Source organism: Acomys minous (genome assembly GCF_964271855.1).
Source record: "Acomys minous genome assembly, chromosome: 20".
Classification (NCBI taxonomy): Eukaryota; Metazoa; Chordata; class Mammalia; order Rodentia; family Muridae; genus Acomys; species Acomys minous.
The window spans coordinates 21643427-21664060 of NC_140502.1; the positions used below are offsets into that span (position 1 = coordinate 21643427).

The 20634-nt window shown below is 53.9% G+C and overlaps 1 protein-coding gene across 2 annotated transcripts in view; it reads right to left on the reverse strand.

Annotated features, from left to right (window-relative positions):
* The window catches only part of GRIK5 (glutamate ionotropic receptor kainate type subunit 5), a 72822-nt gene that overhangs the window by 43667 nt on the left and 8521 nt on the right, over positions 1 to 20634 (reverse strand). For both annotated transcript variants that reach the window (XM_084770272.1, XM_084770273.1), the window contains exons 4-11: positions 20273 to 20370; positions 20025 to 20190; positions 17409 to 17587; positions 15101 to 15154; positions 14813 to 14974; positions 13126 to 13278; positions 12447 to 12551; positions 12225 to 12332 (exon numbers count right to left, since the gene is read on the reverse strand). In XM_084770272.1, the coding sequence (XP_084626398.1) occupies positions 12225 to 12332; positions 12447 to 12551; positions 13126 to 13278; positions 14813 to 14974; positions 15101 to 15154; positions 17409 to 17587; positions 20025 to 20190; positions 20273 to 20370 (1025 nt within the window). The remainder of the gene's footprint in view (positions 1 to 12224; positions 12333 to 12446; positions 12552 to 13125; positions 13279 to 14812; positions 14975 to 15100; positions 15155 to 17408; positions 17588 to 20024; positions 20191 to 20272; positions 20371 to 20634) is intronic.

The following is a 20634-nucleotide window of genomic DNA, read 5'->3' on the forward strand; positions in this document are numbered from 1 at the left end:
GATTACAGGCGTGTGCGCCACCCATGCCTGGCTGGTGCATGCTTTTAATCCCAGCACTCGGGAGGCAGAAGCAGACGGATCTCTGTGAATTAGAAGTCAGCCTGGTCTACAGGACAGCCAAGACTACATAAAGACCTCTGTTTCAAAATTATATATATGTACGCATAAATATGTATATATACATAGACGCGCACGTGCACACACACACACACATCACATGTATCGGTCAGAGGATAACTCTATGAGCTCTGTCCCCTCCTTCCAGCTTCATGTGTGCTCCAGGGATCAAACTCAGATCATCAAGATTTACAGTTGGCTGCTGAGTCCTCTTAACCAGCCCCAGATGCTCACCCAAGTCTATATTAAAGGGAATGAATGCTTTTAGACTTTTTTTTTCTTTGCAAAGCTAGGGGTTGACTCTAGGGCCTGGGCATGGTAGGCAAGCACTCTTATCTCTAATCCAAACTTCCAGCCCCTCACTGGGGGATTCTAGGCAGGGGCTCTACCACTGAGCCACGCCCCTAGCCCCTCACTGGGGGATTCTAGGCAGGGGCTCTACCACTGAGCCATGCCCCCAGCCCCTCACTGGGGGAGTCTAGGCAGGGGCTCTACCACTGAGCCACACCCCCAGCCCCTCACTGAGGGATTCTAGGCAGGGGCTCTACCAATGAGCCACGCCCCCAGCCCCTCACTGGGGGATTCTAGGCAGGGGCTCTACCACTGAGCCACACCCCCAGCCCCTCACTGGGGGATTCTAGGCAGGGGCTCTACCACTGAGCCACGCACCAGCCCCTCATTGGGGGATTCTAGGCAGGGGCTCTACCACTGAGCCACACCCAGCCCCTCACTGGGGGATTCTAGGCAGGGGCTTTACCAGGGAGGCACACCCCCACCTCCTTACTGATGGAGTCCAGACAAGGGATCTACTGCTGAGCTACAGTCAGCCTTCTTTTTACATTTTCGTCTTGAAACAGGGTCTCACTAACTCAGGCTGATCACGGAGTCACACTGCAGACCACAGGAGCCTTGAACTTGGGATTCTCCTGTGTCAGTCTCCAAAATAGCTGGGATGGAAGGCTTGAGTTTGTTTGTAATGCATATGCCTGGAGTTCAGAGAGGGCAACTGGCAGATGCAGCCACTCTCTCCCCCCATCAGCAGGTGGCGCCGCCCCCTACTTCCTGCTAGCTGGCTGGCTTTATGACAGGGTATGAAAGAAATCACGCTGGCTGAATTCTGGAGCCTCAGCCTTCAAAACAGTTCTGAGACCTCTGTGTACATAAGCCGAGGGCAGCTGCAGGAGGACAGGTGGACCAGGGGTTGGAAGTCAACAGGAACACCCATGGTTTTGCTGGGCTTTCGTTACTTCTTGATCACCAGATGGATGTGGTCAATGAACCCCAGGGCGGGGGGGACAAGGTTTTTTTTTTTTTTTTTTCGAGACAAGGTTTCTCTGTGTAGCCTTCACTATTCTGGACTCCCTTTGTAGACCAGGCTGGCCCCAAATTCACAGCAATCCACCTGCCTCTGCCTCCAAAATGCTGGGATTAAAGGCATGCACCACCACGGCTGGCCTGAGAAGTAACAGTTTTAAGTCTCTTAAGTTTTGGGGGAGGTTTTTCCCTCCCCAAGACAGGGTCTCTCTGTGTAGCCTTAGCTGTCCTGAACTTGCTTTGTAGACCAGGCTGGCCTAGAACTTACAGAGATCCGGCTGCCTCTGCCTCCTGAGTGCTGGGATTAAAGTCCTGCGCCACCATTGGGGGAGTTTTTAAAAAGCCACAGACAGCCACTTGGGCCATGAGACCAGGTTACACCACAGGTCCTTGCGCTATCAGACCGCAAACAAAGCCGAGGGACAATGGGGACAGCGGGAGGCTGGGGTTTCTCTCCCTACCAAGCTGCTTCTCCAAATCCAAAATTGTGGAAGCGGGGATGGGAATGTGAGATAATTCTAATAATAGCGGCGGCCGCTAGCGTTTCTTGTGGGCTTGCTGTGTGACAGCTCTGTCAGCGTGGGAGGGCGGTATTATTACCTCTTGCAGCTGAGGACACGCCACGGAGGGCTAGCGGAGCCAAGTCCTAAGTCAGCGTGACGCCAAAGCCCCAGAGCTCCACTCTTAAGCCCTGAGCCAGACTGAGCTCAAGTGGACGGAGTGGGGGGAGTGGACGTGGGAGGAGCCAGACGGGGGGGGGGGGCGGGGGAGGAGGAGTGGATGTGGGAGGAGCCAGACAGAGGGGGGGGGAGGAGGAGTGGATGTGGGAGGAGCCAGACAGGGGGGCGGGGGAGGAGGAGTGGATGTGGGAGGAGCCAGACAGACCTGGGGAGCTGAAGAAGCAGAGAGCCTGTGCTGAGGCTGGGACTCTGCCCCCTGCCATGTCAAAACAGAGGAAACAGGTTAGGGCTAAAGCATCTGCCTGTCCGTCTGTCCGTCTGTCTGTCCAGCCCAAGGCCACCGGGCAAAGCAGAGCAGAGGGAAAGGAGCACGCAAAGTGGTCCACACAAGGACCGCACACACCGAAGCTTGTTCATTCCCGAGTGCTAAGCTGACCTCCAGGGCTGAGGGGGCCTGGGCTGGAGGCCTGGCAATAGCCAGTCTGAGCATACAGAAAAGAAGCCTAGCACAGAACTTGGGCTGACAGTCAGGACACAACACTGCAACAGACAGCCCTGGGCACTCAAGTAAAGGGCCAGAGGCTCTTCCCCCCCCCCCCCGCCATCACCCCTACTTTTCCCCCCATATTAAGGATTGAGCCCAAGGCTCCCACTGAGCAATGCTCACCAGTGCGCTTCACTAACTCATTCTTTCATTGTTTGTTTATCTATCTGAGACAGAGTCTCAGCAGGACCGGGTGGCGCAGACCTCTAATCCCAGCACTCCGGAGGCAGAGGCAGGTGGATCTCTGTGAGTTCAAGGTTAGCCTGGTCTACAAAGGGAGTCCAGGACAGCCAGGGCCCCACACATAGAAACCTTGTCTTAAAAAACCAAACCAAATAAAAAAACAAACAAAAACCCAACACACACACACCCCCAAAAAAAAAGAAAGAAAGAAAAAAAGAGACAGAGTCTCACTAAACTGCCCAGGCTGGCCTTGAACCACTGATCTTCCTAGTGGCTTTAGCCAAGATTATCAGACTTCTTTCAAGACACTCTTGAAGAGACCAGGCGCTGAGGACAGGCTACAGATGCTGCCCAGCCCGGTTCTGAGGAGCTGCATCATGACTGGCTGAGCATCTATGCACAGAAACGCAGGTCCAAGAAAAGTCACTGCACTGGGGTGGGAACAGAGACCTAATTTGGAACATGTTAAAGAGATCATCAGTGTCATAAAAGGATCCCTGGCAACAACCAAAATAGCAAGGTCTATAAGATATATTAAGAGGGAAAGCCAGCCAGCTACAGAACAACCTGTACGATATGCCATTCTCTGTGAAAGAAAGAGCTGGGGTGCGCTTGTGCGTGGAGACATTTCTGGAAGCTGCCAGCCCCACCCCCACCTCCGAGAAAAGAAAATGGGGGTCCAGCAGGAATGGAGGTTGTTAACTCTGTCCTTGTTGACTCTTGGGTCTTTTGTTTGTTTCTAGACAAGTTCTCACTATGTAGACCTGGCTGGTCTCAAACTCAGGGAAATCCACCAGTTTTTTGCTTCCCGAAAGCTGAGATTAAGGTTGTGCGCCACAGTACCCGACTGTCCTTATTAACTCTTTACGAAAATTACATTTTTCCTCTTGTTTTGTCTCATCTTCTGTCCCTTAACCAACACCATCAATTTTGTTTGTTTGTTTGTTTTGTTTAAGGTAAGACCTCACACTGCAAAGGGTTAAAGGGGGGGTGAAGCTGCAGTTTAAAAAAAAAAAAAAAGGAGCATCTAGCAGCTTAGGAGGGTGGCGCGGCTCAGTGGGTAAAAGCGTCCACTGTGCCGCTGTGCAAGTGTGTGGGCTCCTTAGCTCCTTAACATGCGTCCACGTGCACCCAGACGTGGCATGGGACATTTGTACGCCCAGTGTGAGGGCGGTGTGTGTTGTGGGGGTGGAAACTGGCAGACAGGGGGTGGGGGTGGGGGGCACGGAGTGAGGCCTGTGGCCAATCTAGCAAAAGAGCAAGCTGCAGACTGGAGAGTGAGAGAAATGGGAGGTGGATGGGGAGGGGATGGGGGGAGGGGGGAGGGGGGAGGGGGGAGGGGGGGAGGGGAAAGAGGGAGGGAGGGAAGGAGAGAGAGCACATGCTTGCTCTTTCAAATACAAGATAGAGGGCTGGCAAGATGGCCTCAGTGGATGAAGACATAGTGGAAGGAGAGAGCCAACTCCCACACGTGTTCCTCTGACCTCCATAATGACACTGTGGAACCCTTGTGAATAAACACACACTTATATACACATACACCCCAAAGGGAATAAAAATAAGATCGAGGGGCTCGCCAGGATGGCTTAGAGGGTGAAGGCTTCAAAACTGTGATAGCCTGGACTTGACTGCCGTCGCCCCACCCGCCACCCCACCCCGCAAAGCCTGAATTGATGCCCAGAGCTCAGATAAAAAGTCAGATGTGAGCCAGGTGTGGTGGGCGCACACCTTTAATCCCAGCACTCGGGAGGCAGAGGCAGACAGATTTCTGTGAGTTCGAGGCCAGCAACAAAGTGAGTCCAGGACAGCCAAGGCTACACAGAGAAACCCTGTCTTGGAAAACCAAAAAAGAAAGAAAGAAAGAAAGAAAGAAAGAAAGAAAGAAAGAAAAAGCCAGATGTGGCCTGACATCGTGGCTCATTTAATCCGAGCACTCTCAAGGCAGAGGCAGGCAGATCTCTGTGAGTTCGAGGCCAGCCTGGTCTACAGAGTGAGTCCAGGACAGCCAGGTCAATACAGAGAAACCCACTCAAGAAAAACAACAACACAAAAAGCCAGGTCTGATGGGTGGAATCTGGAATCTCGGCACTCCTACAACATGGGTGGGGTGGGGTGGGGGAAAGACAGAAATGACTAGAAGCTGTCAGGCCAACCGGAGAGCAACAGAAGCAGGAGAGGCTGTGTCTCAAAACAAGGCAGGAGAAGAGACCCAAGTCTCAAAAATCTTCTGAGCGCCACACATGGAAACAACACGCCCCGCCTCCTTCCTCATCTTGTTTTGTTTTGAGACAGGGTTTCTCTGTGTAGCCCTGGCTGTCCTGGAACTCACTCTGTAGTCCAGGCTGACCTCGAACTCAAGAGATCTGTTTGTCTCTGCTCTGACGGTGCTGGGATTGAAAGCGTGCGCCACCACACCTGGCTCAAAAGAAAGTTTTTTTTTAATTGTTAAAGAAAGACTAGTAGTTTTACTCTGATGAACATTAACACAAAAGTCAGCTACGGTGTTCAGGGCAGGCCAGTAGAACGGAGGGTTAGAAAGCCCACATGCGAAGGGTATTGATTCATGACAAAGGTTGGTGTGTGGGAAATCAAATTATTGCGTTAATAAATGACCCTCCTCGATTCAACATCCCTAAGGGAAGATGTATTTTGAGCCCCTGCCTTACGTAACTCATGGAAGCCGGTTCTAAGTGGTCCACACATACAAATATCAAAGGAGAGGTTACTGCATTTTTAGGAAACAAGAGAATATCTTCCTGATTTTGTGGTAGGCAAAAAACTCTAAAATTATTTTATTTCCCAAGCTTTGAGACCCTAGCTGGGGATAGTAGGATGGCCTCATACTTCTGGCAATCCCCCTGCCTCTGCCTCCTGAGTCCTGGGATTATAGGTGGTTTCCTCCATACCTGGTTGGGTTTCTAATTTCTAAAAATATTAACCATAAGAAGAAAAAAAAGAAAAAAGAAAAAGAAAAAAGAAAAAAGAAAAAGAAAGAAAAAAATAAAAAAATCTCAGCCGAGACATGGCTCGGTGGTATACCATTTGTCTAGTATGTTGGAAGACCTGGATTCTATTCTCAGCATCCCCCCCCCCCACATACACACACAACATACACATGGAGGGGGACACGCAAAGAGACACAGACATACACACAAACACACAGAGAAACACAGAGACACAGACACACATACAGAGACAGTCATGGACAGACACACAGATACACACAGACAGACAGACACACCCACACACACACGCACACACAGAGACAGAGACTGAAACAAACACAGACACAGAAAAACACACATAACATAGAGACACATACACAGACACACCCACACACAGACACACATATACACAGAGGTGGGTAAGTACATGGAATTAAACTAAAACCTGTGTCTAGCGTCCATGGTGCCAGAAACGGACTCTCAGGTCTGGCAGGTCCATGCTAGGCAAACAGTCGACCGCCGGGCAGTCTGCTGAGCCCTGTTTTACTTCTTGACTCTGAGAGAGGGGCTAAGTAGCCCAGGCTGGCCTACAGGTGGGTTTTGGGGCTTGAACTCGGGTTCATTTGCATGGCTTTACTGCTGAGCTATCTAAGCCATCTTGCTGGCCCAGCCTGAGGTCTTTTTTATTATTATTATTATTATTATTATTATTATTATTATTATTATTATTATTATTATTATTATTATTATAAGATACAACTAAGAATGAAAAAAAGCAGGGCTGAATCCCAGGACTCAGGGAGGCAGAGGCAGGAGGATCTCGGTGAGTTTCTAGGCTAGCCTGGTCTACAAAGAGAGCTCCAGGACAGGCAGGGGTACAAAGAGAAACCCTGTCTCTGAAAACCAAAAAGAAGAGAGGGAGCAGGAGGAGGAGGGGAGGAGGAGGGGGGAGAGGGGGAGAAGGTGGAGGAAGGGAAGGAGGAGGAGGAGGAGGAGGAGGTGGCAGGGTTAGAGCGATGGCTTGCTCAGAGCTGCTCTTTCCGAGGCAAGAGTTGCGGCTCAGCCCTACTCCATCAGAGGATCTGTCGTCCTATTCTCACCTCTTCAGGCATCAGACAAGCACTTGATACACAGACACCTATGCAGGCAAAAGACACTCGTACACATTGCGCTGGCTGGTTTTTATGTCAACTTGACACAGGCTAGAACCTCTGAGAGGAGGGACTGAGAAAATGCCTCAATCTAATTGCATTGTAGGCAGGCCTGTAGGGCATTTTCTTTTTCTTTCTTTCTTTCTTTCTTTCTTTCTTTCTTTCTTTCTTTCTTTCTTTCTTTCTTTCTTTCTCCCCCTCCCCAAGACAGGGTTTCTCTGTGTAGCCTTGGCTGTCCTGGACTCACTTTGTAAACCAGGCTGGCCTTGAACTCACAGCGACCCGCCTGCCTCTGCCTCCCGAGTGCTGGGATTACAGGCGTGCGCCACCACGCCCGCCTGGGGATTTTCCTAATTAGCGACTGATTTAGTAGGGCTCAGCTCTTGTCCGGGTGGTGCCAACCCGGGGCTCGGGGGTCCCAGGAATGATAAGGAAACACAGTAAGTACGAGACCGCCCGTGACCCCCACCAATTCCCGCCCTAATTTCCCTTGATGCCGGGATTACAAACTGTAAGATTAAACCTTTTCTTCCCCAAGTTGCTTTTGATGGCGGTGTTTTACCAAAGCAATAGAAACCGAGGTGAGACGCGCGTATAATAATAAAAATAAAATGAAATTTAAAAATAAGTCATTTTGTAAAAAAAAGATCGGCAAGGTGACTCACAGAGGGCAGAAAGAAGTCCGCGGCACACGTATCAGGCAAAGAACAGGTCTCCAGATAATGTAATTCCCAAATTAATGGAAAAGTCATATCTGCCCCAACCCCCTTTTTAGGGCAGTGCTGGGATGGACCCCAGAGCATTATACATGCAAGGCGAATGCTGTACCACTCAGCCATATCCCCAGTCCTTGGTTTTTTGAGATAGGGTTCTCTATGCTGCCCAGGCTGGCCTAGAACCCCAAACCATCCTGCCTTGGCCTCTCAATTCTGGGGTTACAGCTAATCTCTGACTTCTCAAAACCACGTCAAAAGAGGATTTCTCACATGGCCAGTCAGCGCACAGAGGTGGGCAGACACAAACGGGCACTTTCACGCGCTGTCACAGGAGGGATAAAGCGTGACGGACGGACTCTCAGATACACACAGCGCGGAGAGGGGAACTGCTGTAGCCAGGCGGGGTGGCGCACGCCGTTAATCCCAGCACTCGGGAGACAGAGGCAGGCGGATCGATGTGAGTTCAAGGCCAGCCTGGTCTACAGAGTGTGTCCAGGACAGTCAAGGCTACACAGAGAGACCCCGTCTCGAAAAACTGGGAAAATAAAAAAAAAAAGAGAAAGGGGGGGAAGGCTTCTGTGACCTCTGCTACTCCACCCCTCAGAACACACCCATAGAGGCATTAAGACAGGGTCACAAGGGGGCTGGAGAGATGGCTCAGCAGTTAAGAGCACTGGCTGCCATTCCAGAGGTCCTGAGTTCAATTCCCAGCAACCACATGGTGGCTCACGACCATCTGTAATATGATCTGGTGTCCTCTTCTGGTGTGCACTGAAGACAGTGTACTCATATACATAAAATAAATATTAAAAAAAAAAGACAGGGTCACAAAGTCACACAAATACAACATCCTTAGTGCAGGGATTCACAACAACAAAATCCAGTGTCCATCTGCACTTGACAGATACGTAAACTGTCGTGAGCCTGAACTCCACACAACCATATGGCTGTTATGAACTGCCTGGCAAGAACAGGTGTGCCACCACACAATACAACGCCACTCATATTCAGAGGTGGGCAGGTCAGTGACTGGGACACGGTTTCAGGATAAGGAGCTGCTTAGGTCAGTGGGTTTAGTTTGCGAAAATTCGAAGATTACAAAATGTATAATGTGTGCAAGTCACAAGCGTAAGTAGGGGTATGTCACCTTTGGTTAAAAAAAAAAAGTCGGAGGTATGCCTCAGTGGTAGAGTCCCTGCCTAGAATCCCCCAATGAGGGGCTGGAGTGTAGCTCAGTGGTAGAGCCCCTGCCTAGAATGCCCCAGTGAGGGCCTGGGGCCATGGCTCAGTGGTAGAGCCCCTGCCTAGAATCCCCCAGAGAGGGGCTGGGGGTGTGGCTCAGTAGTAGAGCCCCTGCCTAGAATCCCACAGTGAGGGGCTGGGGGCGTGGCTCAGTGGTAGAGCCCCTGCCTAGAATCCCACAGTGAGGGGCTGGGGGCGTGGCTCAGTGGTAGAGCCCCTGCCTAGAATCCCCCAGTGAGGGGCTGGGGGCGTGGCTCAGTGGTAGAGCCCCTGCCTAGAATCCCCCAGTGAGGGGCTGGGGGCGTGGCTCAGTGGTAGAGCCCCTGCCTAGAATCCCCCAGTGAGGGGCTGGGGGCGAGGCTCAGTGGTAGAGCCCCTGCCTAGAATCCCCCAGTGAGGGGCTGGGGCGTGGCTCAGTGGTAGAGCCCCTGCCTAGAATCCCCCAGTGAGGGCACCTTGGGTTTGATCCCCAGCAGGAGACAGGATAAGAACAGATAATCCCTTGGGAATAAAAACAGAAAAGTAAATAAAGTAGGGACGGTTCTAGACCATTCCTGACAAGGTCTTTGCTTTTTATTAAGCCAGAACCCAAATCCATGTGCATGAATTCTACAAGTGCGGTGGGTGAGATCTTGACCTAACCCAAGCCCTGTTCTCTGTCCAGAGTGCCATATCTCTTCACTTTTTGTTGTTTTGTTGCATCTCTCTAGCCCTGGATGTCCTGGAACTCACTCTGTAGACCAGGCTGACCTTGAACTCACAAAGATCCACTTGCCACCACACCCAGCTTTATCCTCTCACTTGCAAATAATAGTTTTATTATTTTATGTATGGGTGTCTTGCCAGCATGCAGGTCTGTGTACTATACCCATAGCACGGCCTGTGGAGGCCAGAAAAGGGCATCAGATACCCTGGAACTGGAATAACAGACAAGGGTTAGCTACCATGTGGGTGCTGGGAATCGAACCCAGATCCTATGAAGAGCAACTAGTGCTCTTAATCACTGGGTCATCTTCCCAGCCCTTTATCCCCTCACTTTAAAGGAACCAGGAGCAGAGAAGAGAGTGCTGATAAAGCCACACAGGGTGTAGATGGCAGTGCCAGGCCCAGAACACAACCCCGAGGACAGGAAGAAGCCGAAAGTGAGCTGATACAGAGATCAGGGACAAGCACATAAATTCTGTCACCTCAGATCAGCTCTGACACCTGGTTATGCAATCCTCAACATGCTCCGGAACTCTCTCTCTCTCTCTCCTGCTCACATCTCATCTGACAGTGGATTCCATAAAGCTGCCGAGCTCAGGGCTGTGAAAAGCTCCGCAGTGTGCTCAGCCCCAGGACCGCTGACAGCCACGTTCACTGAGGATGCATGCTCCAGCCAAGGCGCGGTGGCAACACGCCTGTAATCCCAGCACTTGAGAGGCAGAGGCAGGCCGATCTCTGTGAGTTTGAGGCCGGCCTGCCCCTGAGTTAAGAGGAAGCCAGGGCTGCATAGTGAGACTCCGTGTCAATAATAAGACCAAATCAAATCAAATAGAAAATGTTGATGAGCCAATGAGACGGGTCCAGCCACACACAATGAGGATGTTTGTCTAAACTGATAAACATCCCAATGGCCCGCTGTCTTGTTCCCTGTGCTGTCCGTCGCCTCGTCTGTGAACCCGTCCTCCAGCTTCTAAGTCAGTCTTTATCTCCGTGAACCCCATCATGAGCTGGTTTGGAAGGGGTGCCCTGGTGTTAGTGCGTCACCTCCCTCAAACCGGCATCGCCTCCCCTCAAGAGCCCCTCCAGAGCACCTGTTGACTCATCCCTGTGTCTCTGGAATTTGGGCCAGGCCAGGAACACAGCGGCTTCAGCAAATAGTTAAGGAATTAAGAAAAGAACGGAGTTCACGAAACCAAGAACAATATTGGTTCTCAGGCCTCGGGGACTCCCCTGAAATCCTCTCCCTAACCTCCAGCTCTGCTCTTCAGCAAGGTCTCATTCTCTTTCAATTCTGAGATGTATCTGGGATGGAGCGCACAATGCACACACATGCACACGCGCGCGCGCACACACACACACACACACAGATGCCCACGGCCCCCACCAACCAGGCCTCGAGGCCCATCATTGGGGCTATTAGGAAGTGTCTGGCTTCCTGTCGGCAAGCCATCTGTCCCTCTGGAACTGGCTCACTGCTCTCCTCCAGGGGTACTGGAGGTCCACGTTAGGTCAGAAATTCCTGGGGACTGGCTGCTAATAAGGGCTCCCAACACCCTGCGGACACGGTCTCTGAGCGTTCACGTCGTCGCAGTAGTTAGCGGGCCCAGCTCAGTGCTGCTGAGCATGTGGGCGGGCAGGCTGCGGGGCCACGGACAGCCACCTGGCCTGTCCAGCCCCCCTCCCGCCTCCTGACCCGGCTGCCCACCGGGCCCTGTGTGTAAGCCGCTGCATGACACAGTCATGGCAGGCAGCAGGAGGGCTCAGCCCGACACACTGCCTAGACAGGGACTTGCAGGAAACAAAGCCCTCCATCCTCGCCATCCACGCAGCGTTGAGGTCAAGAGCTCACAAAAAGCCTAGAAAGGGGCTACTGCACAGTGGTCCCCAATGGACTTCCGTGTTTTGGAGACAAGAGTTTTACGTAGCCCAGACTGGCTTTGAACTCCTGATCCTCCCGTCTCTACCTCCAGAGTACAGGAACCGTGGTGCAGGCGGCGGGACCTGAGCAAGGCCTTGTGCGTGGGTGAGCAGGCTACTAACAGAGACAGATCCCGGGGCCCCTGGGGAACAACTGTGAACACCTAAGGCCCACGTCCCGTCTTAGGCAAAATGGGAAGTGGTGATCTCCAAACCCCCTCCCTCCCCCACCCCACCCCCGTGACTCCCATGACACCGGACTGTGTCCTTGCTTGGTCAAGCATTTGTGACAGACTCCAGCCCTCGAGACCAGGCTTCCAGACCTGGCTCCGCCACACACTTGCAGTTACTTCCCCTCTATGGTCCCCGGTGCCCACATCTCAAGGTGGACACTAAGCAGGCCGGCGTGTGTCAACACCGTAGACTGGCAAGGGTCACAAAGTGATCACTCTAGCCATGGGCAACTATCAAGAGCCTAACACGGCCCCTAGTTCCCACGGCAGAGTCTGTGACCGCTCGCTCCTGTTCTGGCTGTGGTTGGGATGGGGACACCTTGGTCACAGTCTGGGCCTGCTCTGTGCATGGGACATGCTCCCAGATATTGTACACTGCCCTGTGCTAGTGGAGGGGTTATGACAGGCTGGGAAGGTGTCTGGGGAAGGACCCAGAACGTCCACCTACTGCCCCCTTTCCCCAGTTGGGCCACTCACCAAGATAGTTGTGACCACCAGTGTCTTGTTGGCTAGAGTCTGTGACAGGTTGATGTCCAGGGTGGTGGCATTCATGGCCAGAGTCCGGTTAGAGTACCACACCCCTATCTGGGGACAGAGAGGGCACTGTCAGCACAGACCCTGCTCAGAGTCTTGCAAGCTTCAAAGGCCACATCCCAGCAGGGCTCCGGTGTCACCCTGCCCCCGGCGCCCCCCGCTCACCTCACGGTGGCCCTGGCGGGACTTCTCCAAGATGCGCAGTGTGTAGTTGGTCCTCTGCCCTTTGCTGTTGAACTCAACCCGCCCGGTCAGCCCGTCATACTCTACCTAGCAGGGCGGGAGGCGGGGCAGAGGGAGGGGAAGCATGGGGGGCAGGCAGAGATGCGCAGAAAGGCCAAGCAAGGATGAAGATGACAGCAGAATAAGGTACAGAAAGAAGTGGAAGAAACAGGAGAGAAGGAACAGGGTCAATGAGAGAACAAAACACGGGCAGGCAAGAGATGCAGAGCAGTTAACACCCAAAGGACGCACACTCCCCACAGGGCGGTGGCGTGGTCAGACAGGACGCAGGGACGGGGAGGAGGAGGAGAAGGAAGAGGAGGAGGAAGATGAGGAGGAGGAGGAAGAGGAGGAGGAGGAAGATGATGATGATGAGGAAGACGAGGAGGAGGAGGAAGATGAGGAGGAGGAGGAAGAGGAGGAGGGGGAGGAGGAAGAAGAGGAGGAGGAAGAGGAGGAGGAGGAGGAGGAGGAGGAGGAGGAGGAGGCGGCGGCCCGGGCAGTGCAGTCAGTTTGAGGAGAGGGCAGAGGGCAGGCAGGGTGGACACAGTCAGTGCCCCCGCCTGAGGCGGCTGTTGCACCCCACCCCCACCTCCTCCATGCCCCCTTGCTCCTGGCTCACCATGCGCAGGTAGTTCATGAGGCTGGTCCCATGGGGCCAAATGTTGGCCGAAGTGCAGGCCAGTGGCTTGACGCCAATCTCCTGGCTTCGGTTCAGCTCTCGGACAGCGCTTACCACCACGTGCACAGCGTCAAACATGAGCGCTGCAGACAGCTGAGTGGGAAGAGGTTGAGGCAGGACAGGAAAGTGTCAGTGTAGTCAGGGAGCCCTAAGGTCCCCAACGGAGTCACCCCCACCTTCAGACAGCACCTATCTTTTTAGGAGTGGAAAACTAGTAGGTTGGGGGAGGGAGGGGATTTAGTGTCTCTTTTGGGGACATGGGTGACAGTAGAGAAAGTGTACTGTCTCCTGCTTTGCTGGGACCATAAATGGCCATGTCTATTTGAAAAAAGTCATTTCTTTCTTTTCTTTTTTCTTTTTTGAGACAGAATTTCTCTGTGTAACAGCCCTGGCTGTCCTGGACTCACAGTGTAGAACAGGCCAGCCTCGAACTCAGAGATCCGCCTGCCTCTGGCTCTCAAGTGCTGGGATTAAAGGCATGTGCCACCAAGCCCAGCCTAAAGAAGGTCATTTCTGATTCTGTTCTTTTGGGTTTTTTTGTTTGTTTGTTTGTTTGTTTGTTTGTTTAGTTGGTTAGTTTTAGTTTCTCAAGACAGGGTTTCTCTGTGTAGCCTTAGCTGTCCTGGATTCACTTTGTAGACCAGGCTGGCCTCAAACTCACAGTGATCCTCCTGCCTCTGCCTCCCGAGTGCTGGGATCAAAAGTGTGCGCCACCATGCTTGGGTGTGTCAGAGAGGAGTTAGCCTAGATGGCCAGGTCTGCACGGCTGAGGGGTAAACGGGCAAGCCTGTCACTGGTAACATCTGAGTGTATCTGGGGCACATTATGTCATGGGAAGGAAGGAGGAACAGTGGACAAGGAGCTTAAGTGTTGATGCTGGGCACGGAAGGCACGTGGCTCCGCGCTGGGAGCCTGGTTCTGGTATTTCCTGACTGATCAGCCGTGTCTTGACCTTTGTCTGAGCTTCAGATTCCACTAGTGTAGAACGGAGGAACATTGCTCTCCACCCTGAGCACAGCTCTGGGGTATGGGGGGTGGGGGGTGGGGTGGTATCAAGAGGAAAACAGGCCTCAGAACAAGGCCAGGTGTGGCAGTGCTGAGAGCTACATAGCAAGACCCTGTCTCTAAATAAATAAGCAAGTAAAATACAGCAGGAGGTGTAAGTTGGGTCTTCCAACCAAGGAGACACTTGAGCAAAGACTTGTTGAGGGGGAAGTTGCTGGTTCTCTGGGGGAAATGCATAGGGGCTAGGGGCAGAGGTGGGGAGTACAGACGGTCTGAGGCCATGTCCGCCCTGGCTGATGATGAAGAAGCAGCAGCTTGCCATGTGGAGGGGAGGTTTGGGTCCCACTCATCGCGGAGCCTCACTGTGAGGTCTCGGGTACCAGGGGGGTCCGGGTGTGATCATAATGTCCCCCAGTGTCAGTGCACAGTGTGTCTTAGTGTGGGGGGGAGGGGTGGCAGGGGAGGGGGAGGTGGGGGGGAGAGGCGGGTGGGGGGGAAGAGGTAAGGGGGAGGCGGGTGGGGGGGAGAGGGGGGGAAGGGTGGCAGGGGGAGGGGGAGAGGCAGGGGTGAGGGCGGGGGGGGGGAGAGGCGGGGAGGGGGCAGGAGGTATCTATGCGCTCACCGCAGGGCCAGGGTAGGTGCTGGCTTCACAGTTCTCCCTCCAGGACATGTTGAGACTGCGCACAAACTCCGGGTAGAAGGGGTGGGACGTGTTGAACATGGAGAAGCCCAGGATGTTGGAGGAGTCTTCTACGATACCGTCCAGATGCAGGATAGGGAAGTCCTGGGACCAAGAAGGGGGGGGAGTGAGGCCTGAGGCAGGGCTGGAGGAGGGAGGTGAGGGAGGTGAGGTGGGTGGGAGGGTGGGTGGGCAGGGGGGTCGGGGAAGGGCTCAGGTCAGGGTACGCACCATGGTGGTCAGGATGTACTTGTAAAACGCTGAGGTCATTCCCAGCTCCGATGCCTGGAGAACACAGGAGGAGGAAACGGGGCGGGAGGGGAGGGGGCAGGGGGGGACCCAAGAGGGGAAGAGAGATTTAGAGACAGGCCTGGTGAGGACATATCCAGTAGGAAACACAGTTAAGAGACACCCTGACAGAAAGAGCAAGCAGGAGACCAAGCGAGGGCGGAAGGAGACCTGGGTCCCTTGAGTCCCACTATGCTGACTGGTGCCAAAGGAAAACAAGAGTTTTCCTTGCGGGAAATGGGGGCCTCAGATGTCTAAGGTTTCCTACGAAGGCACCCAAAACTTCCTACTGGAAACAAACAGAAGCCTGGGGAATAGGGCAGGCAGGGACAGAAGTCCTTTCTTTTCTTTTCGGTTTTTCGAGACAGGGTTTCTCTGTGTAGCCCTGGCTGTCCTGGACTCACTTTGTAGACCAGGCTGGCCTCGAACTTACAGCGATCCACCTGCCTCTGCCTCCCGAGTGCTGGGATTAAAGGCGTGCGCCACCAGGCCGGGCCCTAGGACAGAAGTCTTAACCTTACCCTTAGGACACCCAAAGCCATTGTCACTGCCAGTGGTGTTTAGGGCTCAGCCTGGTTGATCCATCCATCAGAAAAGAGCCAGGCTGCCAGGCCTGGGGGCACAGCCCTGTAATCCCAGCTACTCAAACATGGCTTAAGCCGGTGAGACTGCAAGCGCCAAGCCTGTCTGGGCTACAGGGCGAGCTTAAGGCCAGACGGGACAGCTTCGGAAGCTCTTGGCTCACGTGAGAAGTAAAAAAAGGGGGCCAGGATCCAGCTCAGAGGCAGAACCCTTGACTGTCGGTTACAAGGCCCAGAGACAGCAAGAGGAAAAGAGGAGGATGGAGAGGCAGGGAGGGAAGGAGAGGAAAGAGGATGGGAGATGAAGGAACAGGAGAGGGAGGGAGGAAGGGAGGGAGGGAGGGAGGGGGAGCGAGGGAAATTTTGCAATTGAAGACAAATCAATTAGAATATTAGGGTTTGCTCTTTGGACTCCCTCCTTCTTATGATCCTCAAGAAGGATAGGCTGCGTGGACCTCCTCACACCACGAGCCCCGGTCCTGATCCCCCCCCCCCACATGGGAATTCTAACATCTCAGGGCTCAGCGGGGCAGGCGCTGGGGCTTGGGCGCATGGGTATCAGGGAAGGGCAAGGATGACGGGAGAAGAGACCTCGCTGTACCCCGTGCCCTGGGAGAGGCTGTGCGCTCTGTCCAGGTGGCCCTGTCACCCCAGAGCCTCTTCTCTACGGCCCTCTACGTCCTCAGGAGCCTGCTTCCCCACTTCCTCCTGCAGGGCCTACGGTCAGCGGTGACATATGGTTTTAATTAAGAGAAAAACAAATGAAAAACCAAACGGAGGAAAAAAATAATACAAATTTGATTATGGAGGAAAAACTTGAGCACGGGGAAGGGAATGAATGTTTAATGAGTGAGGCTCCCCTATGGGTAGAATGTGCAAGGCCCATAGGGAAAAAAAAAAGCCCTGGAGCTCGGGCCGCTTGCCCCCAGCTTCTCTGTCTACACAACGTTCAAGATATCCGCCCTGACGGTGGGGGTGAGCCCCAGTTAAGGGTATGCATGAACCTCAACAGAGCTCCAAGTTCTCACCTCACAAACAGCAGGGGGCTGGAGAGACGGCTCTGTGGTTAGGAGTGTGTACTGCTTCTGCGGAGGGCCGGAGTACAGTTCCCAGCACCTACACGGCCTAACACTCCAGATCCGGGGGACTCCCTTCACCTCCGGCTTCCAAAGCCACCAGTGCACACAATACCCACTCCACGTACGTAATGAAAAACAATAAATCTTTTAAAAGAGGGCGGGGGGCGTGATGGCGCACGCCTTTAATCCCAGCACTCGGGAGGCAGAGGCAGGCGGATCGCTGTGAGTTCGAGGCCAGCCTGGTCTACAAAGTGAGTCCAGGACAGCCAAGGCCACACAGAGAAACCTTGTCTCGGAAAAAAAAAAAAAGTCTTTTAAAAAAAGAAATAAAACCACAGCCAACAACAGAGTCCCAAAGAGCAATGTCTCAGACGTTCACTCTGGGCCAACATGGCTCCTGGGACTCCCCCTTGCCTGCTGCAGGCTACTGATATCTGCCCTTCAAAGACGTAAAAGGATCGGCCCCGGGGGGGTCATGTGACCCGGGAGCCGCAAAAGAAACAGACCCTACGCTAGGAAACCCACTTCCCACCGCTGAGGTATGTGTCCCTCCAACTTCCGTGGAAAATAAGAGGGGGGGGGGTGTCCCACCTTACGGAGGACAAGGTGGGAGATGGAGGCGTTGGCATCGATGATGATGGTAGACACTTTGTCATCTCGGATCTCCTTGAGTAGCGGCGTGGGGTCCCGGCTGTCGTCCAACATCCTCACCGAGAGCGTCTCCTTAGAGATGAGGAAGCCTCGCACCAATTCTTCTAACCGCAGCAGGCCTGAGGAAGGGCCGGGCGGGCCCCGCATTAGAGCCTACCCAGACACAGTGCCCACGGATGTTCCTGCCCATCTCCTGGCACGGGCAGCTGGCCCGAAGACTGGAGGGCATGCTTAGAAAAGGAAGTGGGAGAGCAAGGGGTTCTTGGGACACTGGGCTTAAGGACTCGAGGGATCCCCAAGTAAAAATAAAACCCCCTCTAAGAAAGCACGCCCCCCCCCCCCGCCCCAGGTTTCCAGCTGTCTGGCCAACACCTTCCTGACTGCTCGCAGGAAGGTCTACACAGCAACTAACAGTCCCCTCTGCCTGACTCCCTCCTTGGGGCGATGGGCAATCACCATGTGCCTGTTGCTCGGGCCAGAACCCTGGAGGCAGCCTGGGCTCTTCTCTTTCTCTCCTTCGCTCACCCAGTCACTACCTTCAAAACACATCGGCGGCTAACACGCCACACCACGCCACACCACAGTCACCGCCCTGGCACAAGCCACTGCCGTGTCTTGCCTCTTGCCTCGGCCGCGCTTGCCCGAGTCTGCTCCCCGGACACAGCAGCCGGAGTGACGGAAGCAGATGTGGCCCCGCTCTGTGTGCCAAGTCTCTCATCTCTCTGTGTCGTTTAACGCTTGCACTTGTTCCAGCCACACGGGCGGCCTCCTCGCTGTCTCGCGGAATCAGCCTTCTATCCTGTGGCCTTAGCCTGGCTGTTTCTCCACTTGGGGTCCCACTTTTCCAGGTTCCTTCATGGCTGACCCTTGACCTGCTCCAGCTCTTTTCCCAGATGACGCCTTCTCTAAGAGGCCCACACCGACTACTTCACCTACTTCTCCCCCCACCCCCGCGCCCCACCTCCGCCTCCAATCTGTATGACCTCCTCCTTCTCCAATAAACTTACTGTACCAACCAGATAAGGGCTCTGCCTGGGGCTGGTGAGATGGCTCAGTGGTTAAGAGCACTGCCTGATCTTCCAAAGGTCCTGAGTTCAACTCCCAGCAACCACATGATGGCTCATAACCATCTGTAATGTAGTCTGGCGACAGGTGTACATGCAGATAGAGCACTCATACTTTTTAAAGTTTTTTCGAGACAGGGTCTCTCTGCGTAGCCTTGGCTGTCCTGGACTCGCTTTGTAGACCAGGCTGGCCTCGAACTCACAGCGATCTGCCCTGCCTCTGCCTCTCCCGAGTGCTCGGATTAAAGGCCTGCACCGCTACGCCCCGCCCACTCGTACAATTTTTTTTTAAAGTCCTGCCTGCCTTCTGTCATTGGAAAAGAGGATCAACAAGGACGACCGTCTGTGCCTACCTCTGCTCGTGGCTGTCCTAACACGCGAGTCTGACACACAGCAGGTGCCCAGTAACAGCCTCCGGGAAGAGAAATTCCTTCCAGAAGTTCCAAAGCTCATTCCCCCTCCCCCAACCTCCACACTCATAACCCGCCCCCAGACCATCATACCTGAACATCTCCAGGAAAAAAAAAAACAAAACCCCGCCACACCCGACGCGCACTCTAACACGCTGCTCTGCTCGTCTCTGCTGAGATGTGGTATCACCCACGGCCCTGCCTACCCGGCCCTGCCCCATCAGTTCTCCTTGAGGAAGCCTGGCTCCCCATCCAACCGCCAACATCTCACCTACCCCACGGCTCCTTCTGGTCTCTCTGACACACGTGTACCCCCTACGCCGTCTGTCACTTCTCACTACTCGGATCTGACCGTGTACCCTCGTCCTGTGCGGCTGCTCCTTGGATACCTCCATGGCTTCCCTGGCCCCTCACTTCACTCTTTCGCACTCCAGCCCCAGGACATCTTGGTGGCTCTACTCTGGGGCCTTCCACCTCTGTCCCACCAAGGCCTCTGATCAGAACATGCTCCCCCCACTTCCCCCCCCCCCCGCACCAATGCTTCAAGTTCAGCTTAGAGGTAGAGTTCTTAGGTTCTTAGGATATGGGCTCTGACCCTGCCAGATGGGTTTGAACCCCTTCCAAAGGCCAGACACATCTCCTCACAGCCCGTACCACTCTGAGTTCCAAGACCTCAGTGGCCTAAGGCCTCTCCCAGACTAAGAGCTGCATGCACGTGGGGGGGGGGATTCCAAGCAAAGCGACATAGTAAATATACATGAACACGTCAAATAAAACCTATTACTTTGTACCCTAACTAAAAATTAATAATATATTTTAAAACGCTATGCGCCAGCACTGCCCCCCAGCCACCCCAAAAGCCCAGTGAGAACTAGATAAAAAGGGTTCACTGTCAGTGAATCGCACGAGTCTCTCTGGGACGAGAGGCGGGTCTCTACAGCGAGATGTCCCACCTCCTAATAGGGAAAGACACAGTGGGAACCAGAAGAGCCAGGTGCCTGATGGGACCGTGGGCCTGTGCGGCACTAGGGTCTTGGGAAGGGGTGCCTGACAAGAACGGAAAACACCCAGTTCTCCCTCACACTCAGCCTTGGCGCAGATGAGGCTGGCCGATGGGTAGTTGAAGGACTTGAGGATTCGGGAGACGGCCAGGCTGACGTCTTCGTTACTGGGGTAGAGGCTGACAGATGCGAACCGCAGGTACTGAAGGCGGGGCGTCTCCTCAGGACCCACCTTGATGTGGGGAATCTGGAAAGAAAGGGAGGTGTTGCTCGCCGGGGACCCAAGCCTCACCTCCACACACCCCACCCACCACACCCCACCACCTCACCTCCTTCTCCCCACAGATATGGCTCACGGTGGAGGCGGAAGCTGGGCTGGAGGAAGGTCCCAGGACAGACACGACCCCCTTGGGCAGGATCTGACACACTGTGAGGGGCAGGGAGAAGAAAACCAGAGTCAGAGCCGGGCATGGAGGTGCACGCCGTTAATCCCAGCACTCGGGGAGGCAGAGGCAGGCGGATCGCTGGGAGTTCGAGGCCAGCCTGGTCTACAAAGTGAGTCCAGGACAGCCAAGGCTACACAGAGAGACCCTGTCTCAAAAAACAAAAAACAAAACAAAAAACAAAACAAAAAAAACCCAGAGTCAGGGACCCCTCTGCTTCTTCTCCCGCCCCACCCTCAAGAAACCGC